This window comes from Chroicocephalus ridibundus, chromosome 9, assembly GCF_963924245.1.
Source record: "Chroicocephalus ridibundus chromosome 9, bChrRid1.1, whole genome shotgun sequence".
NCBI classification, from domain to species: Eukaryota; Metazoa; Chordata; class Aves; order Charadriiformes; family Laridae; genus Chroicocephalus; species Chroicocephalus ridibundus.
In genome coordinates this window covers 14624443-14640871 of record NC_086292.1, presented here as the reverse complement: position 1 = coordinate 14640871, position 16429 = coordinate 14624443, and the positions used below count along the sequence as shown (strand labels likewise).

General features: G+C 40.9%; 1 protein-coding gene across 2 annotated transcripts in view; it reads left to right on the top strand.

Annotated features, from left to right (window-relative positions):
* Window positions 1–16429, top strand: part of TRPC5 (transient receptor potential cation channel subfamily C member 5) — a 102001-nt gene that overhangs the window by 57011 nt on the left and 28561 nt on the right. For both annotated transcript variants that reach the window (XR_010072519.1, XM_063346416.1), the window contains exons 4-6: window positions 6590–6926; window positions 10108–10247; window positions 14273–14595. Coding sequence is in view for 1 of the 2 variants with exons in the window: in XM_063346416.1 (XP_063202486.1) it covers window positions 6590–6926; window positions 10108–10247; window positions 14273–14595 (800 nt within the window). In the remaining variant the exon portion in view is untranslated. The remainder of the gene's footprint in view (window positions 1–6589; window positions 6927–10107; window positions 10248–14272; window positions 14596–16429) is intronic.

Below are 16429 nucleotides of genomic sequence, written 5' to 3'. Positions count from 1 at the left end.
TTAGGTGTTTACCCTCTGCAACTCACACTTCAACAACAGAATGTAAATAACCTTGCAGTCATTAACAAGGTTGAACTTTAAAAAGAAACGTGCTACAAAAGAGGATTTTCTTATTCATCTCACTGTTTGCAACACTGCAGACTTGAGGAGACTGGTATTTCTTATGTAGAATATCTGATCTCATAGGGCTTATTGGCTTACTGCAGCAGACATGAAATTAGGCCACAGATAGTTTCTCTCTTCTGTCTTGGGCTAATTTAGAAATGTAGCTCTTTGAGTATTGCCCACTGGAATTGCCTTTAAGAGCAATCAAACTGATACAACAACCGCATTTCCTTTCATGCTCAGAAGCTCCTGTCCTGGGCAGGAAGTGGAGGCAGAGTAGTTTGTCTATTGCACTGGAAGCGTGTTGTGCTACTTGGTTCTGAGCAGTAGCATCTGCAGGATTTGGGACTGCAGGAAGAGGATGGATTTTAAAAGTTCATTTCTTTACATGACATTTCATGTTCCTGAAGTCAGAGTTAAAGAGGATCCTTCATTGCACGCGGTGATCCATATGCCTGTTGACGTTGTGCCAAGTGTTATAGCTTGTGTGGGCTATTGGACAGTGTGTATTAAGCTTTGTGTGTTAAGACATTAAGATTTGGCATTGATTGATAAACGCAAGCCTGTGGTAGGACTGACAGTGTAGGAGTTTCCTATATCTTCATGGGAGGAAGGAAATTCTAGCCAATTGATTCTGAAAATTCAAGTACGAAAGGCTGTGCTCTTCCCAGTCCATCTGCAGTTGTATTGGCTGGGGTGGGGTGGGGGGGGAGTAGGTACTTCCATGCCTGGGTACGTCACCCTGTTAGTGACCTGGGATGAAGAGAGGCACAGACCTGCTGCCCCCAGCCCTGCCTGGCCACGCTCTGCTCGCCAGCACTGGGGGGAGATGTGTGTCATCAGAGACATCTCCCTTCAATCTGCCAGAGAGTGGGTGCAAGGCAGTACCTCCGCAGGATGGGACCTGGCTTTCTAGTGAGTGGAGAATGGCAATGGCATTTATCCTCTTCATGGTAGAAGTGGATTCACAGGAAATCTACATTCTTTACAGATCCAGCTAGAATATATATGTATGCTACTACATCAGACACTGCAGTTGCCTGATTGTCACGCAGACTGCAAAATCTATCTCACTTCATGTGAAAATCTGCCTTTCCCAAGCCAAAATAGCTTTTAATTGTAGACCTTGCAGGTATTCAGCTGACATGTTTTACATACTGTGGGATACAGTGCTGTTGGTGAGATCTAACCTATTGAAATGAGTGTCAGACAGAGGAACTAAAGTTAATTTCATGGCTCCCATGCCACATTTGGCTCTCAGTGGTAACCTCATTGGGAGTTGATGTAGCTGACTGATAGAAGAACTCAGTCCTGCTTATTAACACAGGGCTCAGCAGTTACAAATTAGTGCTTATTCATCTATGAAGAGCATTCACAATCACCATCCGCAACAAGAGTACAGAAAAGAACTCCAACAAACTCCAAACAGAAGAGAATGTTGGCAGCCATCATGATAATCAGAATAAACGCAGAGAGCTACTGTGCTCAGCCCCTGTGATGTCTATCAGGGAGCTATTTCGGTTGCTCCCCGAGGCATTCACATCTCAGCCCATCTGTGTCTGATCCTAAATTACTTATGACTGTGAGAGATAAGGGATTTCCCCATAGATAAGGGGAGGGGGGGTGGAACATAATTTCTGTTTGATATTTATATTAATGGCACAGCATGCAGAAAGCATTTAATTCCCCAGAAGTAGAATTTAGGTGACATAAAAATATCAGTAAAGATTAGATATTAAGAAAAAGATACTCCATCCAGCAGCTGCTTTTTTCCCTTAAAAATTTTCCCGTTGATAGAGGATCGGGTGACAATGAGTATGATGAACATTGAAAATGAAATTCTCTAATAGCATAATCCAGCTGCAAGCCAAATGTTACACAAAGACCCTGGCAAGACTGAAAGAAGAAAGAGAGAACATAAAAGACTTTGTATTGCAGTAGTCTGTACCCTTAAAGTGCTTCCCAACCATGACCGAAGTTGCTGATCTCACTTCTTGGAAGGGCAAAGATACTTATCCCGGTTCTCAGAAGCCAGGACACTGAGCATCTTGCCCACCAGTGACACAGTGATGTTGTCCTCACGAGAAAGTACTCTGAGTTGCATTTTATCTCCTAGTCATTACGTATCTTCAGCTAGGGACAGGTTCTGCTCAACAGGTAATGGAGAAGGAGCTTGATCTTTGGATTACCTCCACCAGAAATACATCTACAGGCTTTGTCTACAGGCTTTGTCTACAGGTAGGGACAATCCTGGACTATGTTATGGCAGCACTACCACAACACTAATAGCACTGAATGTTTAGTTCATACATGAGCTGAATTGAGTATAAATGCTACCTTTTGGAAGCATTTCTTTTCATTAATGCAGCTGTCAAAACATTCTCCATCTGTCTGCGGAATGATGTCTTGTGCTGCCATTTGTAATAGAGATTGGAGGCTCCCATAATGCAGCAGTCCTGGAAAAAAATGCTTGATACCATGCTTGCTATATACTGGAGAAATACACTGCTTGCAAGTCATATGCTCATCTTCTTAAACAAATAGAGAGCTTCTGGTACAGTACATCTGCCTCTGATTCTGGACCACCTACAAAACTGGGACAATATGCGTTTTTTTAAATGATCACGATCTCTGCTTTTCACTGTGCAGAAACTTTAACTGATACCAAATCCTGTCACATACAGTACGTTCATGTGAAATGATAAAAGACTGTGATATACACATGCACTATTTCTATCTATGGCAAATGAAAGGCTTTGCAAAAAGGTGAAAAAACATATTTGGGACCCTACTTAGGTGGAAATTGAACCTGTACTCAGGAAATGCCTTGGCATAAGTAGTGCTGGAGAAGTCAATTTGCTTTTCCAGATCTCAGTTGCGTCTATTCGCAAAGTAGAAATAAGATTGTTCCCTTAACTTTATGAAGAAATTTGAAATTATGGATGGTAACAAAAGTTCCACAATATTATTACAGTTTCAGGCTACTTCATACCTAAAAGGGCTAAAGCACAGCTTTTTCATGTTATTGTATTTTATGTGCATTGATTTAGCAGTATGAATCCTAGACAATCTTTATGAGTTGAGCATTCAGGGTTTAGTCTAGTCAATTAATTTGATGGTTTAACACCTAGAAGCAAAGATGAGGCTGACGTTCACAGGACTACTTCGGGAAATAGCTAGTTTCTGTGTTCTTTCATGTTAACACAAAGTTACTGAAAAGCAATTGGTTCTTTAGGCAGCACACCAAGGGCTTAGTTGACTTCTTCATTATAATTGAGAATTTCAGTGTTTCTGCACACTGGAAATTTTGGTTTTCAGCCAGCTGTAGTCTTTGCATGACTTGAGTTCTAAGCGGCAGTATTTACTAATTTGAAATCAGTGATTAATAAATTGGACTAACATGAGTTAGTAAAAGCCTACGTAGGTAAGTGCTTAGCCTTACCTTTGATAAAGACAGCATTTGGTGGTTTGTGACATTAGGGAGAGTTTCTTTCCGTGGTGTGCTTAAATTTCCCTTAGGCCATTTTCAGTGAGGTTGGGATGGGCTTGATTGGAAAATTTAATGGCTTTTTCCATTTCCATTCCCTTTTGCCAAGCTGGTCTTTAAAGCTGCTCTTTCATGATGCATGAATTTCTCTCCGTTTGAAAAACTAACATCACATCAGATACAACCCAGAAAGCAGATTTTAGAAATGAGCTATTAGGCAGAGAAGAGGCACTTTTAAGATGCTTGCAAGTTGCACAGCAACCAGAGGAACATATAGTCATTTGATTTCTCAAATGACTCTGACTTTGACTCAAGGGAAAAACAGTTTTATTCTCCCCTTAGAGCTTTCTATCATATGTGATAAAGTGAAAATGTGTTTATGCATTTTCCCCCTAAAAAAAAAAAGAAGTTGTACCTCATCTCTGAGAAACAGCAGTACCCATTACCATGTAAATTACTGCAGAACACATCCGGTCACAGCTCCTGTTTGTGATCTTAAGTGAGAAAATATAGCAGTGTAACCTTCCGTTTCTTCTAGCTTTTAGACATAACGCACTGACCCTTCTGAAATCATAGATTAAAAACCAACCAAGCAAATGACAATCGATGCTTGCCATTTTTTCAGTTTCTGTAGAATTGTTTCTTTCATCGCTGTCACCAGGCTTGGAATTTTACAATAACATTTTCTGATCCTTACAGGCAATAGGTCTTGTCTTTTTCTGGATATCATCACCGTATCAACTGTTGTCCAGTTTCTGCTGCGTGCATGTGTAGATCCATTCCAAATCAAATGCATTTCTGATTTTCTTTTCTGATGTCCTCTGGAGCACAGTGTCACTTGTACGTTACACTCAGCTGTCATGTTTATTATAGTAATAACACATAAACGTCCAGTTTCATAAATACCAGATATTCCTCTTGGAGACCTTATTTTCACTACTAATTTTGGTCAGTTCATATATTTGAAGTACCCAGGCCAAAAATGGTCTGCTTCTGATATAAACAGCCTGTTATAGCATATAAAATACATTCACAAAATCTAAAAATACCTACAGAAATTAATGACTTTATCAGACTGACCAACTAATTTTTCCTTTTGCTTGACCTTGGTTTAGTCATTTTGAACATGGCAGTGATAGTCCTCTGCTGGTATAGAGCACGCCGAGAGCAGAGCATGAATAGTCCTCCCAATATTGGACTGGTTTGGTGGTGAACGAATATTTAAAAGATATGGATGCGTGCTAAAGCTTTTATTAAGAAATTGTCTCTTTCACATTGAATCTGATCTCCTGGTGACTAAGACCTATGGGAAGTTCTAGGTACAAACGCTTTAGACATGATGAGAAGCTGTCTCATGAACGCACATACGATGGCTGATTCAGTATTAACCCAGGCCATGTCTGCACCGAGTGCAGTAGTGTCTACAGAGGAGCTTCTGCCAGGGTTGAAAAAGTCATCCCAATTTGGCATAGCAAAACAATAAGATGGGTACTCCTGTATTCATAAGCCCGTTCCTTTGCTACCATGGCACAGTCCTTCCAAGAGCTGCTTTAAATTGTAGTGGTGAAAGAGTGCTTTGCCTGATAATATCTTCCCTGAGGGGGAAGAAGATCGTGGTGGCACTACATCCCTCCCAGACATCGCTTTTAGATATAGACAAATGTAAACAGTACTGTCATCTTCAGGTTACTGACTGCTTTGAGTCTCCTTTCTAGGAGAGGTCCTTGATAAATGCTGCTAGTACTACTGTGTCCCCTGGAAGCGTGACTCTTTCTGATAAAGCTGTGACTGATCATAGATGTGGTTATATTGTTACAGGAATGTGTTTATTGATAACTGTACCCATGCTAGGACAGTTTTTCTGATTTAATCACACCAAAATAAGTATAACAGGCAACCTCAGAACGATAGTTGAGATTTTCTTTTGAACTTGCAGAGCCCAGTGAGAAATCTGAATTTAGTAGATCAGAAGTATAGCTTCAACAAGATGGATTAGAAGTCAAATACATAAGGAAACACACAGATGTCTTGGTCTTGCAGCCATCTCTAATTAGATATGGGTCTGAAAAGGTTTGAAAACCGTGGGGCTGTCCAGGTATAATCAGGAACATAAAGTCTTTTGGCATAGACCAGAAATATTTTGGCTTGACTGTGAAATTCCAAGGGCTGTTAGGTATTAAACAGTCTGAAGTAGCAACCTGAGCATGTCTGGTATGGAGTCTCTGAGATGCAATAAATCACCATCATAATGCTATTTTTTTACAGAGTGAAAGTAAACTTTCAAGTGTCACTTTTGGTACTGTGATCAAAGGTTTCTTTTTTCCTCTGCTTAATCTCTTACATTTTACAACTTCTCTCTTCCTTAATAGCGAGGCACGTTTACAAATGTGCTGTCCTGCTTCCCAACAGATGTCACCTGGCTGAACTTTACATTACTGCATGCTGTCTCATGCCCAGCCCAGCCCACACACACATATGCTGGCCTCCTTGCACAAAACCACGTGCGGCACCCCACACACTTCTGGAGACATTCTCTCTCCCTCTCTCTCACACACACACTCTCAGAGCTTTACACCTTTTCCCTCTTATCTCATCTTTTAGTCACCTCTTAAAGATGCTGACAGTGATTTGAGACAGTCAAAACCTGAAACATTCTGAAAAAAACATGTTGAAACAGAAACACATGGGAAGAGAAGAGCTCGTAGTAACTTCTGTTGTATCACTTTTGCACGAGGCTTCATGTGTGGTGAAGTGACTGATCTACATAAGGATGCTTCGAATAGAAAAGACCTCCTAGAGGAAATCTTAAATGCTGTGTAGAAAAACAAGAGTGAAATATTCCTCCTTTCTTCCCTGTGTCTCCAAAATATGCTTTCCCACCCCATAGCCAGCCCCAAACTTAATATGAGGGGCTGTGTGGGCTCTAACACATACGTGAGGGGGAGTGCACATGAAGTACCAGTCAGTAATAATCTTTTCTTATTTTTTCCTCCTCAGTTTGTTGCTCAGCCAAACTGCCAGCAGCTACTAGCAACACTTTGGTATGATGGTTTTCCAGGATGGAGGCGGAAACACTGGGCAGTAAAACTCTTGACTTGTGTCACCATTGGACTGCTATTTCCTGTGCTATCCGTGGCATATCTGATTGCACCGAAGAGCAGGCTGGGACTGTTCATTAAAAAGCCATTTATAAAGTTTATCTGCCACACCGGCTCTTACCTAACCTTCCTCTTCATGCTTCTGCTGGCATCGCAGCACATCGTCAGGACTGACCTTCACATGCAGGGACCACCTCCCACCATCGTGGAGTGGATGATCCTGCCCTGGGTTCTAGGTAAATCAGAAACACAGAAATGCCTGACTCACACCCATGGCAACTGTGTGGAGACTCATTCCTGATCTCAGTATCATCAGCATGTAAAGAGATTTGGCATCCAGCTTCAGTAACTGCATAAAACAGCTGGGCTCCTTCTGGAACAACAGATCCTGTTGGCCTAAGGCTTTTCTGCTGTTCATATTGCAGTCTGACGTGCCTTTAGACATGAACCTGAGTAAACTGCAAGAGACACAGCCCTCTCCCTGCTTCCCCCATGCTCCGTGTGAGGAACGGGTTAGGAATTAGCTTCTGGGTCATACTAATAACAAATAGTGTCACTTCTCATGCTGGTTTAGTTCTGTTGGCTGGTACATGCCAGGAGGCAGCGCCGAGAGCCTGCCTGTTCTTCCACCTTCTCACTGATCTGGTTCTGGAGCCAGTGAGCAGGTACCAGGCCTGTTTATTCCTGGGCTCCCAGACAGCCTACAGGAAGGCAGAAAAGGGAAGATAAATCTCACTCTGCCTTATGCCTCTCTGCTGATAAACACTGACCAAGTCAATATTGAGAGCTCTAATATAAGCAGGAGAAGGATGGAGTATTTATTATCAGACAGCTAAACATAAGGCTTTTATTCTGATCTGGCTTGGGCAACCACAGCTGTGAAGAGAGAGAGATGTCTATGTTCCTGAGGGCAGGATGTACGGGTGAGGTAGTGAGACGGGGTGGGAGAAAGCAGATAGAGCAACTGAGGGAGAAGAGCAGAGAAGCATAATTGGATCTATTTTTGACGAGAGAGAAGTATTTACCCTTTCAAACTGAGCTCCAACATACCTGCGAGTGAAAACCTGTGGGTTCCACTAGAAGCGTGATCTCTCCTCTAATTAAGCTCCCATCTCCCTTGCTGTGCCATTAACACGTAGCACCATTGTGAGCTGGTTTGTAACTAGGAGCCTACTCACAGACAATGACTTTCACACCTTTCTAGCTTCTGTCTATACAGCCCTGGACATTTCAGTGCAAAACCCCAAAGTCAGGTAACAGTGAATTGCCACTCTCTAGTAGGGGGTCACTGTCTGGAAAGCCACACTGATGCTTTGTGAGGACACCTCTCCCAAACCTCAATCTTTGGAGCTCACCTTCCGGCTCCTCAGTGCTTCTCACAGGTCCACCTCTGCTTTCCTGTGCCTGCTGGCTCCCCTCTCCTGGTAACACAGCTCCTCCTTTCTGTAGCGGCTCTGGATCAGGCTGGTTCTGTGCTGAACGACCCTAGCTGTTCCCTGTGCCAAACCTAAAATTGCTGGTGGAAAATAAGGAAAGCAAGTAAGAGCTGCAAACGTTCACAAATCACTTTCCATTGTGACCGATGCATATGCTCCCTGCATAGCTCTGCCACAATTTACAAATGGTAACTCAAGCCTCGTTATCTCGTTAAACTGATTTATGGCATTGAAATGCATGTGTTAGAAGAAACTTTAGAATGAGCTGAGGAGGTTAAATGTCTTTTCTGAGTTTAGGTGATCTTTCACTTCATCCTTAACTTCATGGTTAAAATTGAGGGAAATGGTAGGCATTTCAGCAAAGTTGATTTGCAGATGAAAGAAGGATAATCCATTAAAAAAACGCCTTTGTTTCAGATAAACAGGGATATTGTGGGACTGTTTATTAAATGGAGAAATTAGAACAGTTTCACCAGATTAAAGGTTATTATTTAAGAAATATCTTCCACTATAAAAGGAGAGAACAGGCATGCACAGCATTGCTGTAACTATAGTAACCAGCAATGATAACTCACTATAAATACAGTGTATGAATTCTTCAACAGGCTCCTCTCCATTGATTTGTTTTATTTTATGTTTTTGTGTGCACACAAAGATTTGGAGGCAGCTGTAATAAAATTACCTTATTAACCTTGACTTCATGCTTGCCTGACCATTGACCTGCTGGCCGGCAGCTGAAGAGCTAAGATTGGTATTTGGATACTTGCAGCAGTTAATTTCAACATTATCTGCTCTTCAGATTGAACTTTCAGGTCCTAAAACTTGAGTTGCAAGTAGCATTTCAGTGACCACTGCAGTATCCTGTGGTTAGGTATGGGCAGCAATTTGGGTAACTATAATGCTAATGCACCTGGAGGTGTATTTTGTTAGTTTTTCTTTTCACATGTTTCAGGTCTTCATTCACGTAAATTGAGTAATTCAAAATATCTGTAGACTCTAGAGACATTCTCAGAAGCATGCAGATGATGAAGGAGCCTAGCTGCCATTTGCTTCTTAATGATGCTTAGGCTCTCAAAAACACTTAAACAGTCAACAATAAACTTACTTAAAATTAGAATTGTGTGCCAGGTGAGTTTAGCAGTCTGATAATGAACTTTAGAAGCTGCCCCTCACCCCTCCGGCTGCTAGAAGGTATAGTGAAGGTTAGCAAGTGCCGAAGATTATTACCAGAAGGCATTTCAGAGTTGAGATCATGGGCTCATATCCTTGGGAACAAATATTCACCTCGCTAAACCCATACCCATATTTGACATTAGGTGAGTCATTGCTGAGAGATGCGATGCCAGGCTGCAGTGCCCTTTTTCATGCTGAGTCCTGCCTTTTTTCACAAATAGTCCCTATGGGCTTTTTGGGCAGCAAGATGCATAAATACAGTGACTGAGCATAGAGAATGAATTTACTTCTTCCTTCTTTGGTGTGATATTTCCAGGTCAGGGAGGAAATGTACTGGCACGCTGAAGCTGGTACTGGTGTTGCATGTTCTGCAGAGAAAGTCAGGAAAAATCAGTTCCGTCCAGCTGAGCAATGAATTACTTATAGTTTCTATGAGAGCAGACAATCTATTAGAAACTATACCAAATACAGTTGCTTAAATAGTTTATTCATGTACAACAAATTTCATCTGAGCCAATCCACTCATACTAGTTATAATTAACATATGTTTCAAGCAGTCTCCTTCTGTGTATATCTGGAGCCCTGGATATGAAACCTTGGACTTTTTCATATCTCTCTAGACTACATTCCCCACAGAGTTGTAAAATGTCTCATAATCAGCAGTATTATACTTTGTAGAAGACAGGAGGGATGAGACATTTTCTCCAAGCTGTTAATTTAGAATTGTCTTTCACTACATCAGATATACACAGTGCTTTAATGGCAAATAATACCTCATCATGACAATTATCTCTTTTTCTTTCTACAGGTTTTATCTGGGGAGAAATCAAGGAAATGTGGGATGGTGGATTCAATGAGTATGTTCATGACTGGTGGAATCTGATGGATTTTGCAATGAACTCACTCTATCTTGCAACTATCTCCCTTAAAATTGTTGCCTACGTAAAGGTACAGTGACTTAGGAGAGAGAATTTGTAACTTGCTTGTGAGAACTGTAGTACACAGGGTAGAAACTGCCAAAATCAAAATTGCAGATTAAAGAGAATAGCTGCTTTTCAAGCAGTCCAGTTTTGAAAACTCATATGGAAAGTTTATTAATTTGTTTAGAGAATGATAATCCTTCTCATCCTGACTCTTTGATTAAGACTGAAGTAGATTGTTTGGGCACTGGATAGAAATTTACAGACTTGCTGTCCATTTTGTAGCTACTCAGTTGCCCAAGATACGTTTTGTTTTCCATACTGATGCTGGACCTCTTTCAACAATGCTAGGCATAATGAAAACATGATTTTTGAATAGAACAGTAAATGAAAAACAAGAATAAGGTTATCTGAAAACATTGTCAGCCAAGATTTATAATCTGTAGTCCTACAGACCTGTAGATTACTATTCATAAGTTTGGGAAAAGTCTACTAAGAAAAGCAAGCCATCTAGTAAGAAGCTTCCATCCAATATAAAGGAATCAACTTATTCTCTTCAATATATAAGTTTAAACTGTAGGCAAGGGAATGACAAAGGACCACGCTGGAGCTTTAACACCATGTAGATTCTTCACTGTCATGTTCCAGTTATGGTGAGAATGCACATCAGAGCTACTCCTCAAAAGCACCTTTGACATTTATAAATTTCTGATGCTCCAAGTTAGCATATGCACGTGTTTTGAACCCAGAGGATGGCCTGAAGCACTTTCCTTCTGTCTCTCTTTTTCAAAGACGCAGACAAGACACAGATGGCCTCCTGCAAACTTCCTTATGCAGTGGCTCTCTTTGACTTCGGTCGGAGCTGCGTGCTTGGCCCAATTCTTTTCTTGGTGTACTCAGCAGTAAATTCACTATAGTTTGTGTAATTACACAGGTGTAAATCAAGTAACTGGAGACTGCTCCTTGGCCACTTACGCGCTTTCTAGTTTTGCTGTGCTGCTGTGTTGGGTTTCCCCTGGTAGAAGAGTACTACTTCTTTTAGCCCAGCTCCTAATAACCAGGACAAGCACTTCCCCAAAGCAACCTTGTTTAGTCTCACCCTAGCATGTGTGCAGGCAGAGAGTTTCCTCTGAGAAAGAAGGAGAGGAGAAAATTTCACAAAGCTCATTGACTCCAAAATGGCAAGGCTTTTATAAAAAAACCTCTTTAGCAAGCAGTTCTGCTATGGGGCCTTTTTAAAATCCAAAAGGCTGCGTAGTGGTAAGTTAGTTTTTCAAAGGGAAAAGCTTTAAGATAGTTGCTGCTCCCTGAAGAGGCAGCTCAGTAACAGCATCAAAGCAGGAACAGATTACATCTTTTTTCTCCCAACGTTCAGAACCTGTGAGGAAATTAGAGACTTGAAAGGTTGGTCTTCAAACTGTGAGCAATACAAAAAAAAAAGGCTGGAAATAGTAAGATTCACGAACAATTCTTAAAATGTTAACAATCTCATTCCTTCTCTTTCTCACACACAAATTACTAGAAGAGCTGTGCATCCACAGATTTATACAGCCACATACTGAGATTTAAACTCATAAGCAAACCACACCTACAAAGGAAGTACAGCTTTGTTTATATACTCTGTAAGAACTACAGAAACTTGCAGGCTAACTACAAAGACCTATATGGCAGCACACAAAAGAATGCTTACAGGAATATATCTGTTAGAGTATAGATTAGACCCACTTGGATTAAACCTGACTGATCTAATAAGGTCTGCTCTTGACGAGGACCAATGTCAGACAATTCTCAGAGGTGCGTAAAGTCTTACATATGAGTAGTTCTGAAACAGCATGCTCACAGAAATTTCCTTCTGACCTCTGTCACTTAGAGGTTGCAGTATGCTCTGAAACACAAGGATTTATAACATTGATAATGGCTTCAAAACCTTTTGCAACATGACTTGTAAAGGTTTTTGTTATTTATAGAACAGCCCTGAGCTGGAAAAGGCTGGTATGTATGCCAATATACCATATTCTAACACTTCTTAGAACTTCAAAGGATTACATGGACATTTAGCTTTCTGCCAAATATCAGAAAAATAAATGGCATCCTGACACTAAGGTTTTCCATCCTTGTTTTTACGTGGAGACTTTTTTTTCTTGATTTGACTGGTTCCAAGACCTGACCTTAATGTTGTCCAATACCAAGGAAATCTTCAGGTTAATTATAGGGTAAAAATACTTTGGTAATCAGTTTTCATTTGCTGCATTTAATTATCTTGTAATGAGGAGGGGTAAATGTGACTGCCTGGTGTAACTATCCTGTATACATCTCTGCTGTGTTTCATCTTTATTTTCTGATGCCTAACCCAAACAACTCCAGCCTTCCCAGATACCCAGCTTCATTAAATATCTCTAAAATTTTCTGTGATGCTAGGCTGCTCCAAAGAGGCTACTGTTTTCCAAGAAAGAATATACCATCGGTTTATAGAGGGCCAAAATATGACCCTAACAAGTTGCTTTAAAAATAGATGTGAGATGAAGGAGACCTTTTCACATACCTTTACATGCAGTCTGTGCTAAACCCTAGCGGAGAGCCCCTGGGCTGCTGTGTCCAGCCAGCATGCAGAAGAGAATCGCCAACAACTGTGCAAATCTGCTCTCTAGGCAGGAGAGGCTTTCTGATCACAACCGTCCGCCCCTGCTGCTGGATACTGGCAAAAAGTTAATGTGTCTGCCTGTTTGTAAACATTTTAAGACCCATCTCCAAATCAAGCTAACCGACTCAGGTCATGATGTTCATGGAGTAAAGAACAGTTGGGAAATGTCAGAAGCAATCAGAGGTCATGCTGAAATGCCTTTGTATCATATCTCAGCTCCATACAGAGGAATAGTTTGAAATATCAACTTGCTTTTAGCTGAGTCCTTGGAAAAATTGTAAGCTCGTGTATTGGACCTTCAGATTTAAATAGAAAGCCCCTGCAAACTCATGTGTTCAGTATGATATTGATACCATTTCCTTTTAAAAGGTACAAAAATTATTTTAGGAGTCCTAAACACACTGGCTACACTATTAGCTATGTTATTCTAAGTACATTTTTGCCTTTTTATACATGTTAAATGAGCAGAGACAAATGTTAAGAGGACAATTATTCCTTGATGTTAAAATGTCTTTGACTCCATTCTGTTGTGCCGGTGTGCCAGAGCAGTTACATTTATATAGCCAGCTCTTTTGTGTTACCTATTTGCATCTGGCTGCACTTTGCGCAGAAAGTGCTTCTGCTTTTACAGTTACATTACAAAGCAAGTTAATGTTATAATTGATGCACTCAAACGTATCCAGTGTTTCAGTTGTAATTATGACCTCTGCATTAGCAACCCTCCTAAAATTGCCATGACAAATTAACTAATAAGAAAATTAATATGAAGAAAGCATTTTGGTTCTGGGCTGTTGGCACTTTTTTGGAGATTACTAGGGAAGTAAAGCATCCACTTCTTATGCTCAATAGTTCATTGCTTTCCTTCTTCCCTCCCTTCTCCCTGCCTCGCATTCTTCCTGGAATGTGCAGTGTTTTGAATGTGCAGTCATATTTAGGAGGAAGAAGAAAAAAAGGTAACTGGAAATTTCTGGCCTGAACCTGCTAAAGGGCATTCTGAACCCCTTTAAATGTTGAAAGAGAAGATTGTGTATGTACCTGTGGACTTGAAGAACCCGCAAACAGTGAACTCAAAATTCAAAAGGCCTGTTTTCTGAATTTAGGCTAAGAACAGCCAACATAACAGAAGCCTCTAAATAAAAGCTGGTCCCATAGCTACCCATATCAGAGGGTCATAGTCTACTAGGGCGAGTTCATAAGAAGGCATCATTAAACCTAAGTCTCTGCCCTGATCAAGTCAGCTTCAATCCTGAATCCCAAATGTTAGTCTGACAGTAGCTGAGAATTAAGATTTTGAAAGTATTTCTTGTGTCACCAGTACCTGGTTAGTATATATGTGAAGCATTAGTATTAGCAGGTGTGACTCAGAGTAATTACAACATAATTCACTTTTATACCCTTGTTATTTCTTTCAGTATAACGGTTCTCGTCCAAGGGAGGAATGGGAAATGTGGCACCCGACTCTCATTGCAGAAGCCCTCTTTGCAATATCCAACATTTTAAGTTCCTTGCGTCTCATATCCCTGTTTACAGCAAATTCACACCTGGGACCCTTGCAGATTTCTCTGGGACGCATGCTGCTAGACATCCTTAAATTCCTTTTTATCTACTGTCTGGTGCTTCTGGCTTTCGCCAATGGACTGAACCAGCTTTATTTTTATTATGAGACCAGTGCCTCGGAGGAACCCAACAACTGCAAGGGGATCCGATGTGAGAAACAGAACAATGCCTTCTCCACGTAAGACGTCCTTTTCTTTCTGTTTTTAAGGTTGACTTCCAGCGTCCCCTGTCTTACCTGCCTTTCCCTGTTGTCTGTCACTACACTCAAAGTGCCTTTATTTATTCATTCGCAAATATCAGGTGAGCTGGTTGACTATGCGGGAAAGGTGTGAATTAACTGGGGCAGACATTCTGCTGAGCTTTGCTGTCATAAAGACTCTTAGATAGGTCTGGAAGTGGGAGACAGTTGCTTTAGTTCTGGACCAAAAAGTCTCCCTACATGATCCTGCAACTTAAGTTTTATTATGGCTGCATCCAATTTCAGTATATTTGAGAAAGCAAGTATTCTTTTGCCATAATAATTGTTTTGTCTGATTCCAGAGGAAAGGAGGAGAAGCTAAACAAAATGTAGAAAACAAGGGATAAACTTATGAAAAAAAGGTATTAATAAATAATGTGATACAGCAACAACAACAAACTCACCTAGGCCATTTTTATGCATATATGATGTTGCAGGCTTCTCTGATTTCTTTGCAGTTGGGTGAGACTAAAATCCCAGCAAAATCCTTTTTGCTGGAAATGCTGGTACTTCACTGAGATGTTGGCATGGAAATTGCCGTGATGACAGCTGGCAGGGCTGAAAGAGATAGCACATGCCGAAAAATAACATGAATTGTCTTTCTGATGTATTTGTTTTAATTACTAATAGTGGAAATAATTATAATAATCAGCCCCCACCCAATTGTTCTTGCTGCTTGCACAGTACTTAAAACACAATGTGAAGAGAAATAAATAAAGCACGGTCTAGAAAAAGGCCTACACCCTGCAAACAAGCAAAACAAAACTGTTGTCCACCACTTTATGCTAAATTAAATAAAACTTGTCATAATGCCCAATAATTCTCCACCCTTCCTCAGCTGAAGGCTTGAGGTTAAGAAAGGATTTGTGACATATTTGCACTGTTATCAAAAGCAGATGATGGCTGATGGAAGAGGAGACTCCAACATTGTCCTGCAGGCTCCCTCCTTAAAAGAAGTGGGGGATTTTCATGGGATAGGGTCCAGCCTTACAAGAGCATCATGACCTGGTAGACCAGACGTGCTGCCGTTTTCCACTGCAGAGCAGGAACACCATAGGCTTGATTAATTTTCTCATTAAACCCATCTATATCTGGAGGAAGTGAATGGAACTGCACTGTGCTAATGAAAAACAGAATTAAAGACTTCTGTCTTTTTTCTATTTTAATTGCTTTGCATGCCCCAGAAATGTGTTGTGCTGCCCTTGCACAGGAATTAAATAACAAATACTATTCCTTGATCTGTGTCCATATTGGTGCAGCAGCCAGAGGGAGAAATGTTTGGCAAGTACAATGTTTGTTAAGTGGCAACTTTTAGCTCATGAAGGGTCAAAACCACAAAGTTTGGGACTAGAGCCTGCCTTTCCCTGGAGCTACAGATGTATTCAGTTCTGCATTCTGGTTTGGACCTGTCTCCATTGCAAACCAGTTGTTTTCCAGATTTCACTGTCAGCAGGTTAGCGGAGAACACAACAGCAGGACTGGACGAAAGAGAAAGAGCATTGGGTCAGCAGGGGAAAAAAAAGATCCTTAAGTCTGTAAGAAGGTATAATATCTTGGGAACTAGAAATTATACAGAACCACTTAACAGAAAGTGTGCAGATCAGCTTAAATACAGACCACAATTTCTCCCACCCTAACATTCAGTTTAAACCCCCTGCCAAGGAGAATGTAGCACAGAAAGGAAATTGAGGGGGCTCAGCCTTTATGGCAATGGTTTGTTTAAAACAAAGTCACAGTGGGAGGGGATCCATTAGGACTGAGGTCTCCTGGCAGG